This window comes from Trachurus japonicus, chromosome 16, assembly GCF_045865225.1.
Source record: "Trachurus japonicus isolate A0001 chromosome 16, Traja_1.0".
NCBI lineage: Eukaryota > Metazoa > Chordata > Actinopteri > Carangiformes > Carangidae > Trachurus > Trachurus japonicus.
Window position 1 is genome coordinate 5,746,294 of NC_140922.1, and position 15,570 is coordinate 5,761,863.

A 15,570-nucleotide genomic window follows, 5' to 3' on the forward strand; every position below is an offset into this window, starting at 1 on the left:
CAATTCTTGGATCCAGTTTGATTTATCAAAGAGAAAGGCCCTAAGCCCAGAGCCCAGACGCTCACAGCTGCAGCTTCTCCGCGGCTCATCCGCCGCGCTGTCCGTGGTGCTGAAGGTCACAGGTTAACTTGACAAACAAACTGCAGCATAGTTCTGTTTGTTTATCATGTGTGTCAGTTTTGTTTGTGACTTGATAGTTTAATTGTTGAGATTAAGAACATCACTCCCTCATCAAACCGGTGATAGGCATGCTGAAAAGAAAGAGAGAGAGAGACGCGCCTGGGTATCGCAGCTGTGTAAAAAAAAAAAAAAAAAGATGACGGAATAGCGATACCAAAAAGTGTCGGAATAGCGGCATGTCTAGATAGAGGGATGTCGTAATAGCGGGATGTCTAAATAGTGGGCGGACCCCGTTTTGTGATCTGCAGGGCAGAGACGTGAGCTGCTCAGCAAGTACATTGGAGGTGAATACTGAATGTATACTGATTTGTTAAAATTGACGAGAAAATAATTGTTGCACATTTCATTTCCATCGTGATTTTCTAAATGAATAACTGAACACATACAAAGTAAAACCACAGAATGAAGCATATGATTGTTTTCACCATTTACTTATTTCTTCTGTATAACGAGAGATGAACAGAATAATAATTCCAGTCTTATCACGGACATTGTCACTTATTTCCTATACACACTACAGGAAGTCTAATAACCTCACATTACATTGTTGTCAACAAGTGTTTCTATCCACACTAATTAGTCTATTAGCAACTAAACAGAAGAAGTTGTGCATTAGAGATCAAACATCTTTCTCTCCCAGCTTTCTGGGCAGAGTTTTCCATCGCAGAGTGAAGTTGCTCCATCCCTGACTTCTTAGCACTGCATCCAGCTGTGGAGGAATATCAGAAATCATCATCATTTCTGTTGTTCTCCATGATCATAAAGTCTGCATCTTCCTCTCATTCCCTTTCATTTTACTTTTACAAAAGAAAAAGAGAGACAAGAATTTACCTGTTCAAGGAGTTTGCTGTTAACATTTGAGTCAGTCATGTCAGCATCAGTCTCAGTCATTATCTTCACCACCGTCTGAAGTTTCGAAACTGAAAAGTAGAGTAAACAGGCATTTACAAAATAAAGACAGAAATTCAAAAAAAAAAAAAAATCAAAAGCTTGTCTTCATGTCTCTGAACTATCACCTTCATGACAGATGAAGGGGTACTTTACATCACAGGCATCGTCATCCCATTCATGATCAGTATTCTCAGCTATGCAGAACTGCCTGCCATCATAGTTATTTGGACTCCCACTTCTCCAGTTTCTGAAGGTGCTTGGGGACATGTCAGACCATTCCCATGGGACTCTGTACAGACCGATCCAGATTTCAGTATCGGCTGGTTTAACTGAAGCAACCTCAGCATTTTCGACACTGTTCTCGATCATCGCCAAGTCTGTGTGGTGCTCTCTGCAGTAATCTCTTGCAGAATGCCAAGTTTTCAGCGTGGAGACGAACTCATAGATTTTCTCCTTTTCGTTTGTGACTGCAATACACAATGTGTCAGTTAATTCAGTTATTTCATGATCCAGTTTCCCAACCAAGCAAAGATATTTCTGTCAGGACCACTATGTCAAAATAATATTATTTACTTGCACAGTTTAATTTGGCGGTATGGTACTGTTCTGGGACCCCCTGCTCTTCCACGCGCTTGCGTGGAAAGCCTGAGGCAGGAAGAGCACCTTCCTGCCCTTCACGAGCCATCATGAACGGCATAAGCAGGGAGCGCAGCAGCAAAGAAAACCCAGACAGAGCAGAGCAACCAACAAGATATAATGACAGGAGGAGCTGGGGCGGAGGTGGGTTGCAAAAAAGCCGGCAGAGGAAGCAGCAGCAGCAAGGGAGGTGACGTCGGGCTACAGCAGTTTAAACAGCGCGCCCTGAATGCAGTTCCCCAATAGGGGAGTCAGCTGAGCCATCAGCTGACCTGCACAGGTGAAGACAGTTACGCTGTGCTGATTAGAGCTTGACGTCATGGCCTGCCAGAACTAACGCTATACGCTTAATTTCTGTCAGGACCACTATGTCAAAATAATATTATTTACTTGCACAGTTTAATTTGGCGGTATGGTACTGTTCTGGGACCCCCTGCTCTTCCACGCGCTTGCGTGGAAAGCCTGAGGCAGGAAGAGCACCTTCCTGCCCTTCACGAGCCATCATGAACGGCATAAGCAGGGAGCGCAGCAGCAAAGAAAACCCCCAAAACAACCACACCGGCAAATCCTGGAACCTCTGCTAAGAGATGCCAGGAGGCTATCTAGAATGGAATTAATTTTTGCCTATAAAATTTAATAGGGAATAAGCCACACGCTACCTCTTAACAATAATAATTTTTACAATAATAATACCCATTATTAATAATAATAACAATAATAATATTAAATCAATTATTTACAATGAAAGGCTCATAGCTTTTTGTGCATCTAGAATGCTCTATTGACAGGCGCAGTAAGGCAAGGCAATTTTATTTGTATAGCCCGTTTTTACAAACAGTTTGTCTCAAAGGGCTTTACATGGCATCGTAACAACATCCTCTGTCCTTAGACCCTCACATCGACTGAGGAAAAACTCCATGGAAAACCCTTTTAACAGGGAAAAATCGGAGAAACCTCAGGGTGAGCAACAGAGGAGGGATCCCTCACCCAGGACGGACAGACGTGCAATAGATGTTGTTACAGACAAGAAAACAGGGAGCAAAGAAAACCCCCAAAACGACCACGCCGGCAAATCCCTGACCCTCTAGCAACAAGAGATGTCAGGAGGCTATTTAAGTTGGAAACAAATGTAGCCCATTTAAAAGGAAATAGACGAACCCCCCAAAACCCGCAAAAGGAGCTGCGTCAGTGAATAATTCAATGCCAAATATGATTCTGTATTATCGCTATGGAGGTTGAAACCCAGCGCAAATTAAGAATAAAGCAAACCGTTCCTTGTGTGACGCTCCGACCGCTTGGCAGCATCGCTGGCAAACAGAAACTCCACAGCCCCGGAATCAGCCGTCGCCGGTCAATGGAACAGCTGTGTGTGACGCCGCCCCCGCCTGCCAGGTGAGAGCCCCGACGGAGAGAAGGAGCCCCCCTCCCCCGTCGTCGCAGACGGCGTCCTCCGTTCCAGAGCTTCGCTGAAGCCCCATGACACGACACCGCGCCAGCCGCCGCGGGTCCGCATCGTGGACGGGGGCGACGACATCGGGAGCAGCAGGGCGAGCACGAACACAACCAGCGATCCTTCCCTCATGCGGGAGCCCGTCTTGCAAAAAAGCCGGCAGAGGAAGCAGCAGCAGCAAGGGAGGTGACGTCGGGCTACAGCAGTTTAAACAGCGCGCCCTGAATGCAGTTCCCCAATAGGGGAGTCAGCTGAGCCATCAGCTGACCTGCACAGGTGAAGACAGTTACGCTGTGCTGATTAGAGCTTGACGTCATGGCCTGCCAGAACTAACGCTATACGCTTAATGTAAAGAACACAAAAGGTAGTGGCAGATGTACATTTCTCACTTATTTTGTAGGGAAATCAAACAGTTGCATCTGAGAGGACCAGAATAAATATTTAAATATTAATAAACATGTAAAAACTATGTCTCCAAGTCGTGAGGGATGGCAGCGAACAAGAGGTCCATCCCAATACAGGGGATGCGTTGGAGTATATAATGTTGACATACAGAAAGCATAAATAGGCCTTAATCAGGCTTGTGCAGCAAATTGTTCCCCAGTGATACAACAACTTCTCTGGAGATACCATGATCATTGGATAAGTCTTAAGTCAGTTGATAAAATTAGTGCACTTGGACCTTACCATTGTAACAAACGAAGCCGTAGTTTCTTTCACAGGAAACATCATGCCAGGCTCCAGCCTTATCCATTTTCACACAGTTTTCCCTTCCTGACACACTGTCAGGTTCACTTACATTCCAGGATTGATAACCAGTTTTGCTCGTTTCACCAGTTGCTGACCATCTCCAGGAGTTGTGGTCATTGCCCATGGTTACCTTCCAGGATGCTGGGTCATCCTTCAGGCCTATCCATGCCCACGAATAGGAAATATTAGGTTTTAACATGCCAATGTCCTCCACGCTCTCAATGGTTGCCAGGTCAGTGTATTTCTCTCTGCAGTACTGCTGAGCTTTGGCCCACGTCACTTTCAAGTTAACATAGTAGTACGTGCGCAGGGGGTACTGAGAACTGGAGATGAGGATACATCCTGAAGGGCAGTGATAGAAGGTATAGTTAGTATTGGTAAATCATTTGAACAAAGTAACACAATTAAAAACAACAACACAATGTTAAGCAGGCCACAGTAGAAGAAAAACCAAACTGAAAAAAGTACACATTTTGACCTTACCAACAAAGAGGAGAGCCAGAGTCACAAGACAGTTCATTTCTGATTTACTGAAAAAGAAAACACATTGATAACATTTGTAAAACTCAAAACTCAAATACTATCATCGGGGATGGAGCTTATGCCCATGTGGTTAAGAAACGATGACAGACCAACGTCAACAGTGTTGTTTTCTGACTGAGCTACAAATTGAGACAAAGCTAAGGGTTTCAAGACAAGAAGAAAATGTCTCATTCATTCATTCATCTCAAAATGTCTCATTGCCCCCTCAGTTTCTAGCTACATGTTAAGAGCAGTGAAGTTAGTTAAAGGGGAATTTCCATTTTTTACAATCTGGACCTTATTTCTAGCATAAAATACTATCATTTACTCACCCAGATAATGGATATACGCGGCTCTCGGCTGGATCTAATTTCATCGGAAGGGCTTGTAATGACACCAATGTTATCTGGGTGATTAAATAATCATATTTTATGCTAGAAATAAGGTCCAGATTGTAAAAAATGGAAATTCCCCTTTAAGTCTTATCTATCCTTGTTTTGCGTTCTCCTGCAGTCACCTGGTATTCCAACCATCTCACTCATTCCCTGGAAACATAAAGACACACTCACAAGTTTGAATTCCAGATGGTGAATGTTGTAATAGGGTTGAGATCTGAACATGTGCACATGTTGAGGAGACACTGGTTATAACCTCCCTGAGGAATACGTAATGCTTGAGATCATTTGAGTACCCAAAGCATGACTTTCCTTAGAGGTTGGTGTAATGATACAGGTCCTTCTCCTTGCAGATCAAACTACACTCAATGCACTGTAGCTTAAGAAAACACATGCAAATAGAAAGATAGAAACACTGAGATTTCGGAACAATGGGACGTCAGAACAATGGGTTAAATATGGCCGGAACAATGGGATGTCGAAACATTGAGGTCTCAGAATAATGGGTCATTTTCAGACTGTTGGGATGCTGGAATAATAGGATCTCGGAATTATGACATGGTACCACTTAGGTTACTGCTTAAGATCATTTGAGTATGCAAAGCATAACTTTCCTTAGAGGTTGGTGTAATGATACAGGTCCTTGTCTTTGCAGATCAAACTACACTCAATGCACTGTAGCTTAAGAAAACACATGCAAATAGACAGAGAACAAACAAATTCACAAAACATTCCATCAAAATGACAAGACAAAAGTGTTTCTAGGAGACACTGAAATGATGATCTGAGCTGAAACACACCTGCTCAAAATTTTGTGACTTCCAAAGTTACACATGAAGAACCACTTATTAGTTACTTGTTAGTCATGTGGATGAGTCATGGGTAGGATGAGAACCCGCTTGCTGCAGTCAGGAGTTTTACTTCATGGCTGGTGTCCAGTAGAAATAACTTGTGTTGCATGTGTTGTCAAATTGATGTTTTTTTCTGAGTTTGTGTGTGGTTAATCATCTTAGTGTGTGCTGAGCTTTCAGGACCACCGTACATCACACTTTCCCAGTAATTTACCATAGTTGATACCTGGATTAGGAGGTGGCACAGTGGTGCTGTGGTTAGCATCCTTGCTCTCACCTGGGGGCAACCGCCGACATCCCACCAGTCCGACATAGGCCTCTAACTGTCTAAATGGCAACACTTCATTTTCACAAACGTCCCATCATTCAATTCTTGCCTCATATGATAGGAATTACGGTATTTTTCTTTTTTTTAACATCCTGCCTTTCCGACAATTCCTTTAACAGCATATTTTTCCCCAAAATATTTTACATAATGATGAAAGGAGTTGGTTAAGTTTAGTAAAAAGAGCAGGTAGAGGCTAGACAGGCAGACTAGTCCCTGTCTGGGCTCTGCTGCGTAATTAGGCACAACCATGTGTGTATTCCTCTATCAGCATGTCTTAAAGAAGGGAGTCACCTGTTGAGTAACACACATTTCCTTATATTAAAAGCCTTGTCGGAAAGGCGGGGTGTAACCCTGTTGAGTCGACTGTGTCTACAACCTGTTGCGAGTCAACAATTTAAATTCTCCATGACCCACCTCTCCTTCTCCGGCACACAGGACTTTCAGAGTCACTATCGGAGAATTCCTCTGGTTCCTCCTGGAGAAAAAAGTATGCTATGTGTGATATACAATACATCAAGTCAGTGGCAATGCAGAAGTATTTAACACTAAATTTACCAGAAAAAAGGCAGTTATTTATATAAAGAGGAAGAAAAGGCAACAAACATATGTTATGTTGCCCCAAACTGAAACTGTGTACTGTAATATAAACTGTTTACCAGTACAGGTTAGGTTAGAGTATTAACGCCATTACATAGAGACAAATGGCAACTTCTTTCTTTCTTCTTTCCCCACCCCACAGAAAACAGCTTGAGACGTTTGGTTTTATTAGTCTTTTGCATCCCTTGATTGTACTCAAATATTCAAATGGGAATGACTGGCCCATAGACAATGCAAATGTTCTTCTGAAAATGGCTGTCATTTCTTATCCAAGTTGTGCTTCAGACCAGTCAGATGTAAAGGAGATTTTCCCACTGAGGCCATCTCATGCCAATTTTGCTCATGAGTCTCCCCTGGGAATGCACAATGTTTATGCTGAAGAAAAGGGCAAGCACACAATATCTTGTAAAGTGTTTGCAGGCTTTGTTTTTTCTCACAAAACGTGAGTGTGTATCAGGCCTTTGAGGATCTGATGGAAGGGGGACTTGAAATGAATTAAAACACACAGACACCTGTGCATTACAAGAGAGCAGCACGTTTTTAGTTCAGAGTGAATGCAAACTGTAGATGCAACTAACTGATAGCATCATCAACCCATCATGGGGTCTCCATACTATTGATTGATTACCAGGTGGTTCATCAACCTTTTTTTCTTTAAAATAGCTTTGAAGTCAATAAGCAATTTATTAAATCAAAATACTGGTGTAAAATTGGTCACCATGATTGGAACTAATGTGGAAACAACATCACACAGATTAAAAAACAACAGCCAGCTAGGTTAGATGAGTATGAAGGGGACAACCCTCCATTCCGACACACCTCCACTTCGACACCCCGCTGTTCCGAAACACCCCCACTTCGAAACACCGCTGTTCCGACACCCTCCCCCCCGCAGCTGTCCAATGTCCAAGGTGCTGAACCGCGTGACGTTGTTTACACTCTGTGTTGCAGCTTGTCTGTGAAACGTGCGCTGCTCAGGGACTGGGCAGATCTGTCCCACTTGCTTCCTCCCAGACTTCGTTGTTGGAGATCTCCCACACAGTAATAGAAATACACCCCCCCCCCTGCTCCACTCGAGCGCGGCTGAAGCCGGCTTGAGCTCACAGGGCGCGAGGCTGCTGCAGCCGCCGCTTGTGCTGACAGCTGACTGAGGGAGATGCTTTGGTTGGGTTTAGGCAATGAAGAAAGGAGTTGGTTAAGTTTAGTAAAAAGACCAGGTAGAGGCTAGACAGGCTAGAAGCAGAATGAACATTATGTCATTAATATGAAGTATTTGTTTGTTTTGCAGTTAATTATGCACATGATCCGTTTGACCCCAAAAAGGAAAAAAGGATCAATGCGCACTGCGCACTGGGGGTTTCCCCCACTGGCCTTTTCGGAATAGCGGGGTCTTTAGAAAAAATAGAAAACCCCGCTATTACGATGAATGGAAGTCTATTGTCGGAAAGGCGGGGCTTCGGAAAGGCGGGGTGTAACCGAGTATGAAAGCATACCGAGCGGTATGATGTCCCAGTGGAGGTGGTGGGTGTGGCTGGCCCAGGCGTGTTATTGTAGCTGGTGGGAGCCTGAAGAGATTTACAAATTCATTTACAAAATATTAGCTGCAGTTACTGTCATGTGTATAGGCCCAGTGGTAAAAAAAACAAAAACAAAAACAGGGATGTGATTGGCAAAGGTCAAAAAGCAGGAAAACGTTGAAACAACAAATTGTATGCTTTTTTAAGCACTGTGGTACCTTATTCACATTAAATTAAATGTCTTTCTCATTGTGACTGCTCCTCTCCTCCATCAGCATTATACTCTCTCTCTCGAGCCGAGCAGAAAACGGTTTTATCTTGTGAAAAAAGGCGAGCAGGTAAGTCAAGGTGAGATGTCTGATTGAGGACAGAGGCAGATTTCTATCTGGCCGACAATTTACAGTGTAATTTGGTGTCCAGAGTGGAGACAAGTAGCCTCCGTTATAACGCTAAATTATATAATTTATGTTTTGCTGCTCAGAACATCTTAACGTAATCTTGAACTCACATTAACACACCTTGTTTTTCAGCTCATGAGTTTGTTGCACTGCGTCACTTTTTAGTTTTAGTTTTACAGCTTATATGTCCAGCAGCATAAAACAATGTGCTATCATGAAGTGCATTGGTGCCAGTAGCAAATCTCTGCAGGGCTACCGTTAGCTAGTTTTGTAAAGTAAGCCTCGATAAAAACCCAATGCTATGTGATTTGGAAAACACACTTCCCGAGGTGGCCTGTGGTGGCCCTGTGGTGGCTGCTGGCGCTGTGGAAAAATGTTGTATTGCTGCCAAAACGGCTCTGCCGATATTCTCCGCTAACGTCGATTCGTCTGACATGTTTGTAGAGCGAACACGGCCGACAGAGTGCACCAGGTGGAGGCAGGCGGAGGTAGGATCTTGCTGGCCTTTATGCAAGCGAACATGACAAATCAGTCAAAATGAGCTCCCTCATGGCTGGCTGTAGTGGCTAGGCATGGCAAGGCAAGGCAATTTTATTTGTATAGCCCGTTTTTACAAACAGTTTGTCTCAAAGGGCTTTACATGGCATCATAACAACATCCTCTGTCCTTAGACCCTCACATCCACTGAGGAAAAACTCCATAGAAAACCCTTTTAATAGGGAAAAACTGGAGAAACCTCAGGGTGAGCAACAGAGGAGGGATCCCTCACCCAGGACGGACAGATGTGCAATAGATGTTGTTATAGACAAGAAAACAGTTTACAACAGAGAATGTGAGAAACATGGAAATGTTAACAGCTGATGAAGGACATCAAGACAGGTCATAAGTCCGGTACCCTTCATAAAAGTGACACTAAAAACACAGAGTACTCATCAAATGAAGTTTCTCCAAACGTGTTTGTTATTTTAGATAGTTATCACAATCTATGTCAAAGAGTCCAATATCCCGAATGAGATGGTTTTTATTTGTTAGCATTAACTTGATTTTTGTCTGCCTGGGTTTCCAATCCTGAGGCGATGTGAAATCTGTCAAATCGTTTGACCTAACACGTTTGAATACAGAACTTAACTTATAGGATCTAAACACATTGTCCTCACACATCTTTGTGTGTATCAGGACCATAATTCCAGTCCTCGGTGATGGACCAGCACTGTGCTTTTTCTTGTCTGACCTCATTGATCAGCATCAATTGTATTATCATTGCCCCATAACATACATTATCCATACTGTTATCATCCCCTCATCAATATCCTTTGTACATCCTGCCCAGCAGACATTCTGTAATTCTGATACACTTTTGGTAAGTTATAGTGTTTTTGTAGTATATCTTTTTCATTTTGTTATATTATCTTTCTTATATGACAATAAACACTGAAGTAAGTATATTCTAAGCAGAAATGTAGCTTTTCTAATTCTGCCTTCAGATGATGTCAAAACAACAATATGATCAGTCTGACAGGCGATGTGAGGTGAAATGCTGCCACCTATGGATGTGGAGCAAAGAGAGTGAGGGTGACATTACACCTTTAAAGACAAATGTTTTTTTGTTTTGTTTTTTGCTATTCAGTGTTAAAAAACTCTAGAAACTGGCACTGCACACTGACTTTATTAAATAGACAATGATGGGAAACCATTAATTACAACATGAAATGAGAAGTGATTAAAAATAGATATTATAAAATGATAAAAAGCAAGAAAATCACAAAAATAAGCAGTGACATCTTATAGCACAATAAGTACAAAGCAATATTCAATGGAAAAACACCAACAAAAGTGTTTCCTGATGTTATGCACAAAATAGATGAGCCAGACTTTGAAGTTACATTCTGTCTTTCATATTTCAGATAGTTTTTCATTAAGCCTATGCTATTATCACTCACATCAAATATACACAGAATCTGTGATTATCATCAATGTTCACACATAAAACACAGAAGAAATGGATCATTAAAAACTAACACCAGATGTTGTCTTTGCTGAAAGTCCAGTGGTTTACCTTCTCACCTGCTGCAGTGACATACAAGTGTCTTTAAATACCCTGTGACATCATTGTTGGGTGGAGCTACAGGTGCAGCACAACATGTTTGTGGCCACACTCATCATGATGCTGACATGAAAGCTTCCACCAGAGAGGGCAGCAAAACACTGGTTTTCAGCCTGCTCTTAGTGACTGTCAACATGATTCTTTACTAGAAGATAAAGGAAGATTACAACATGATTTGTTTCACACTGAGTCTAATGACAGAGTATTTGTTCCAGTACATTTGATTAAAGCAGAAGTAAGCGATCCGGTGGTTGTTGTCAGCAGATGGAGTTAGCAGTCCCCGCCCTCGTCCCTACATCACCACATTCATGCGCATCCCTTGGCTGCACACACAGAGAGGACCGCCCCTTTATGCTGTTCTCTCTCCTCATTGGATAAAGGTTGTAGGATACAAGGAAAGTTTTCTCCTCGGCTTACAGCAGAGCAGAGTGACTGACAGACCCGTGTTTCAGACCAAACACTCTATAGAAGTGATTGCTGTCGGAAGATATAACTATTTAAGACTTATATTAACACAAATATTCCGCTTACTTCTGCTTTAACAAAGTCATCTAACTACATTCATTTTGGTTTCCTGCATCGTGTCTTTGTAGCTGATTTAACTCTTTCGCGACCATTGACAAGTAAACTCGTCACAGCGTGCCGAATGTTCAGGAGGAGGAGATCAAAACCGTTTTTTTTTGTTTTTGTTTTTTACAGATTACGATAATAGACACTCTCAGGTACCCTGTGTGTGAATATGGTAGTCCTCTGATATGTAAAACTGTTTTAAACTACAATCAAAACATAATGTTTTTTATACACTATGTGATCTTGGTTTTCTCTGAGTAATCGGTCTCCTGAATGCTGCTCTGGGGACAGCGTGCAGCGTCCTGTACGGCTGTCGGCTACAGTGTTGCGAACTTGGTGACTTTCTCACCAAATCTGGACTTTCCAAACCCTCTTGGCGACTTTTTCCGGTGCTGTTACAAACGTTTCTGGTTTGGAGATTTGGACCTGAAAGCCCGTTATCACTGCTGTTTTCACCGTGCAGCGGGCGCTGTGAGCCGCCGCCCCGCCCCAAAGCACTCATCGCCGGCCAGTCACACAGCAGTGTCATGGAGCTGCTCCACTGTGGCCAGAGACCCACACCGCAGCATTCCACGCTGCCACACCCCCCAGATCTGCCTACAAAAATATATATATTTTTTTTTTAAGTATATTTTTTGGCTTTTCATGCCTTTATTTGATAGGACAGTTGAGAGTGTGACAGGAAATGGGAGGCAGAGATGGGGGGAATGACATGCAGGATAGGGCCGTCCGACGCGGGACTCGAACCGGGGCCGCCTGCAGCGAGGACTATAGCCTCAACACATAGGGCGGGTGCTCTACCAACTGAGCTAAACTCCGCCCCCTACAAAAATATTTATTTAGCTGTAGAAATGATTTGGGAGATGCCACACTGCAGAGTAGCGGTAAAATGAGCTGATTGCCACTTGACACAAAAGTGCATTTTTCTCTGAAACTAGAGCGGGAGCTCCGTTTTTGGAGAAACCGGGCTCTCTTCTTCTCCTTCGTACTCACGAACGAAACGGCGGAAAAAACTCGCCATTTTTTCAAGGAGCACGCTGGAAAGTCACTCTTCAACCACGTGATGTACAGAGTTCGCTTCGACGTGAGAAAACAGGGAAACAAATAGTCAAAAACATGCGGTCCGGAGCGGATGGGATGAGCAATTAGTTTGGTCGCGAAAGAGTTAAAAACATTCAGTTACATGTTTCTTTGTCTTCATCATCGTCTTCCTCTTCTTCTTCCTCTTTTGTGGGTTGAGTCACCCACCTCAGTTTAACGTCACCGTGTAAAGCCTTGAACCTTTCACTGAGCTGAGAGGGAATAAAGACAACGTTAGAAGAACAATGATACAAACATGTTTAGCTTCATCTTACAGAAAATATTATAATTATTATTGATATGCTATTGCAGTGTTTTAATGCACATCATAAACATTATTATAGATAAACAGAAGTTGTGATGGCTGAGATTTAGTTGTGCAGGAACAGGAGGGAGTTTTTACCTGCTGGAGAATCTGAGCATGAGTAGCTGGATCTGAAAGGTCAGCAAAGGTCTGAATCTTCATCCTCACCATGGTCGTCTTCTTCTCTGTTGGGTCTGGACAGTTCAACAAACACATATCCACAAAAAAGGAGGGAAACGTTACTCCTTTGTAAGAAAATAAAGAAAGGCATGATATTGATATTGATATACGTATGTTCACCTTTATAGCACAAAAAGGAAAGTTTCCTGTCACAGGGCTCATCATGCCAAGCATGGGTTGAGTCTTCAGCCACACAATGCTGGGTTATGTTATCTGGCTGACCAGATGCCCAGTTTGTGTAGGAGCTGCTGCTGTTGTCAGACCACCACCATGGTACTCTGTACAAGCCAATCCATGCATAAGAGTTTGTGGTCATCAGTGATTTCAACTCTGCGTCTTCGTGAGCGTTCTCGATCGTAGCCAGGTCTGTGTGGTGTGTTCTACAATAAGTCTGGGCCTCTGTCCAATTCAGTGGATTGGTAATCAAAGTATAGTTTCTCTGGCCTGGAAGATTTGATTCTGCAACAGAGGAAAAGTAAAGTCAGTGTGAGAAGTTTCACAGCATTAGCTCTGAAGAAAAAAAAATAAAACTGTGTTAATACTGTGTCAGAGGCAAAAATAGAAGAAAATGACAAGAGAAAAAAAACATTTGTAACACTGAGAAAACGTGTTACACTAATAAACTGCAGAAACAACTCACATCACCAATGGATGCAGTCAGATAAATTATGAAAATAGAATGCATGACATAATAAAAACGTAGTATATAACAATATAAACTGTTTGGTTTGTTGTTTATTTGTGCTTAGGATTTATTTTGTTATAATACTTAATAATTCTTGTACTGTAGTAGGTGTGGGAAAGAAGCTTTAAATAAAAACAAACAAACATGTAATTTGAATTATGTCAAGTCACTTAATACAGCGCTGTCAAATCATAACATAACATAATATTTCAGAAAGTGAAGCGCTTTTGTCTGACCTATACAACTTGTTTAAATCTAAAACTAATGCTGTATGAACCATTTAATAATTCCCAACCTGTGCATTTATACTGCACAGTGCTGATGTCTAATATAATGCATCTGATTCTATCATTGCAGAGAAACATCATGTAGGCTAGTCATCATCTTTATATAGCTAATTTTCCACTAAATATCCAAGGTTTGACAAGATAATTACAAATATTTACTCATTAGTGCAAGTTCCTGAACATTCTAAGTAATGTGGATTTGATACATGAATCACTAAAATAATTTAGCTCCACATGGGTAGAGGCCAGGGGTCGCGTTAACCGGATATTTTCCGTCATTGACCGTTTTTTTAAAACGGTGACGGAAAGATTTTGAGGCCATCCGTCATTTTGACAGATTGCAATTCACAGCCATGGCCGTCTGGCCATGTGCATTTGTTTACAATGAAGCCGGCGGATAATCAATAAATGGAGCGGTGGATAACGATATAAAACATATACAATGTCACAAAGTCACTACGGTGAGAATTAGATTAAAAAAAAAAAAAAAACCTCACAGCTGGCTGGTGCGCTCAGTAGAACGCTGTAGTACATACCCCAGGCCTGTGTGGAGCGTGTGTGGCGCTGTAGCGCTGCCACACATAAACACTAACAACAGAGAAGAAGACAGAAAGCTTCCCGCAGTATTCAAACTCCTTCAAGTGGATTAAATGTTGACTGGGAGTCGTGTCAGTGCAAATATGACGGTCGATAATGATTTAACGGGCGAGATTCAGCTGCAGTGTCCGAGGGACCGACAGTAGTCAGCTGTTAAGTTACGTCCATAGACTGAAGCTGTAGGCTACAGGTGTGTCTCGGTACAGGTAGAGCGGTGGGGGTAGGACATCACCGTTTCACACACTCGCCGCGCACAACTCTTCCAAAGGTAACGCTAAGCCTTCTTTTAATGTATTCTGCCCGCCGTGGCATTGTTTATAACACGTAAAGCTGAGTGGGTTTTGTCTTGTCTGAATTTGTGCTGCATCTGGCTGTGTGGTCTATAGCTTCAGTTGTTTCAGTGATGCGCAGTGGCTGCGTGCGTGCGTAAAAGAGAAATGAGAGGCACAGAGAGAGAGAGAGAGAGAGAGAGAGAGAGAGAACTAACGCCAGTGCACTATGCGGTGCCTATGTGAAAACGTGCTCCTTTGGATGTTTTGGTATAACACATGGATTAGCATGTTGATTGTTGACAGAAAAATGATGTCATCTAACGTTGTATTTAGATGTTGACAGAAAGTGACCCCCGCATTCACTGACTGACCCCACAGTTAGATGTGCTCTGACGCCGACTCTGCTCCGGAGCATTCTCTGTTCGATTTGTTTGGACTTGATATGAATTAAACATGAATTAAAATTGAATGCTATTGAATATGGCATTATTATCATTTAAAAAAAATTAAAGTGACCGGTAAAAATAGATTATGACGGAATTTTTATGACCCCGTCAGTCAAAATGACCGGCGACGAAAAAGTCTAGCGCAACCTCTGGTAGAGGCTGCTATTTGGATGTTAAGACTTGGTTGTAGTGTTAGATTCTGGTTCTGGTTCTTGTCAGGGTTTGGTTATGAAGTAGTGTTGACATTTTAGTCAAAATATTTCAATTTGGTGTATTTTGTAGTAAAAATGTCAGAGTGACAACGTTTGGAGGCAGCTTTCTTCACGAGCCACCAGCTCCCCGCCCAATCAGCACCGGCTGCTGCCTGCGGCTAACGGCTGCTAACAGCTGGTTACCTTTAATGTTACCTTTAAATGTCGGTGCAAGCTATTGTTAGAACGGCGGAGCAGAGCCGCGAGCTGCTCAGAGCTACGCTACGGAAGCTAATGGGATTTCTTGGTTTCCCTCATCAAACTCATCAAATACACAAT

General features: G+C 42.5%; 2 protein-coding genes across 2 annotated transcripts; both read right to left on the reverse strand.

The window, feature by feature from the left end:
• Positions 1–752: 752 nt before the first annotated feature.
• Positions 753–5,955, reverse strand: LOC146971560 (macrophage mannose receptor 1-like). The gene is made up of 6 exons (XM_085803295.1): positions 5,902–5,955; positions 4,391–4,437; positions 3,845–4,249; positions 1,197–1,538; positions 1,012–1,100; positions 753–889 (listed from the first exon to the last, which is right to left on the reverse strand). Exons 2-6 carry the CDS (start codon positions 4,425–4,427, stop codon positions 800–802), a joined length of 963 nt encoding a protein of 320 aa, XP_085659421.1. The 5' UTR covers positions 4,428–4,437; positions 5,902–5,955; the 3' UTR covers positions 753–799.
• A 6,409-nt stretch (positions 5,956–12,364) lies between these two features.
• Positions 12,365–13,888, reverse strand: LOC146971561 (C-type lectin-like). Its single transcript, XM_085802422.1, has 4 exons — positions 13,885–13,888; positions 12,874–13,212; positions 12,673–12,767; positions 12,365–12,481 (listed from the first exon to the last, which is right to left on the reverse strand). The coding sequence occupies exons 1-4, from the start codon at positions 13,886–13,888 to the stop codon at positions 12,365–12,367; spliced, it is 555 nt and encodes a 184-aa protein (XP_085658548.1).
• Positions 13,889–15,570: the final 1,682 nt, after the last annotated feature.

Coding starts and splice junctions, on each gene's coding strand:
- LOC146971560 (XM_085803295.1), bottom strand. CDS start 4,427: ATGAACTGTCTTGTGACTCTGGCTCTCCTCTTTGTTG. Junction 4,250..4,390: donor TCTGGCTCTCCTCTTTGTTG/GTAAGGTCAAAA, acceptor ACTGCCCTTCAG/GATGTATCCTCATCTCCAGT. Junction 890..1,011: donor ACAGCAAACTCCTTGAACAG/GTAAATTCTTGT, acceptor ATTCCTCCACAG/CTGGATGCAGTGCTAAGAAG.
- LOC146971561 (XM_085802422.1), bottom strand. Junction 12,768..12,873: donor TTCCTTTTTGTGCTATAAAG/GTGAACATACGT, acceptor TGAACTGTCCAG/ACCCAACAGAGAAGAAGACG. Junction 12,482..12,672: donor ATGCTCAGATTCTCCAGCAG/GTAAAAACTCCC, acceptor ATTCCCTCTCAG/CTCAGTGAAAGGTTCAAGGC.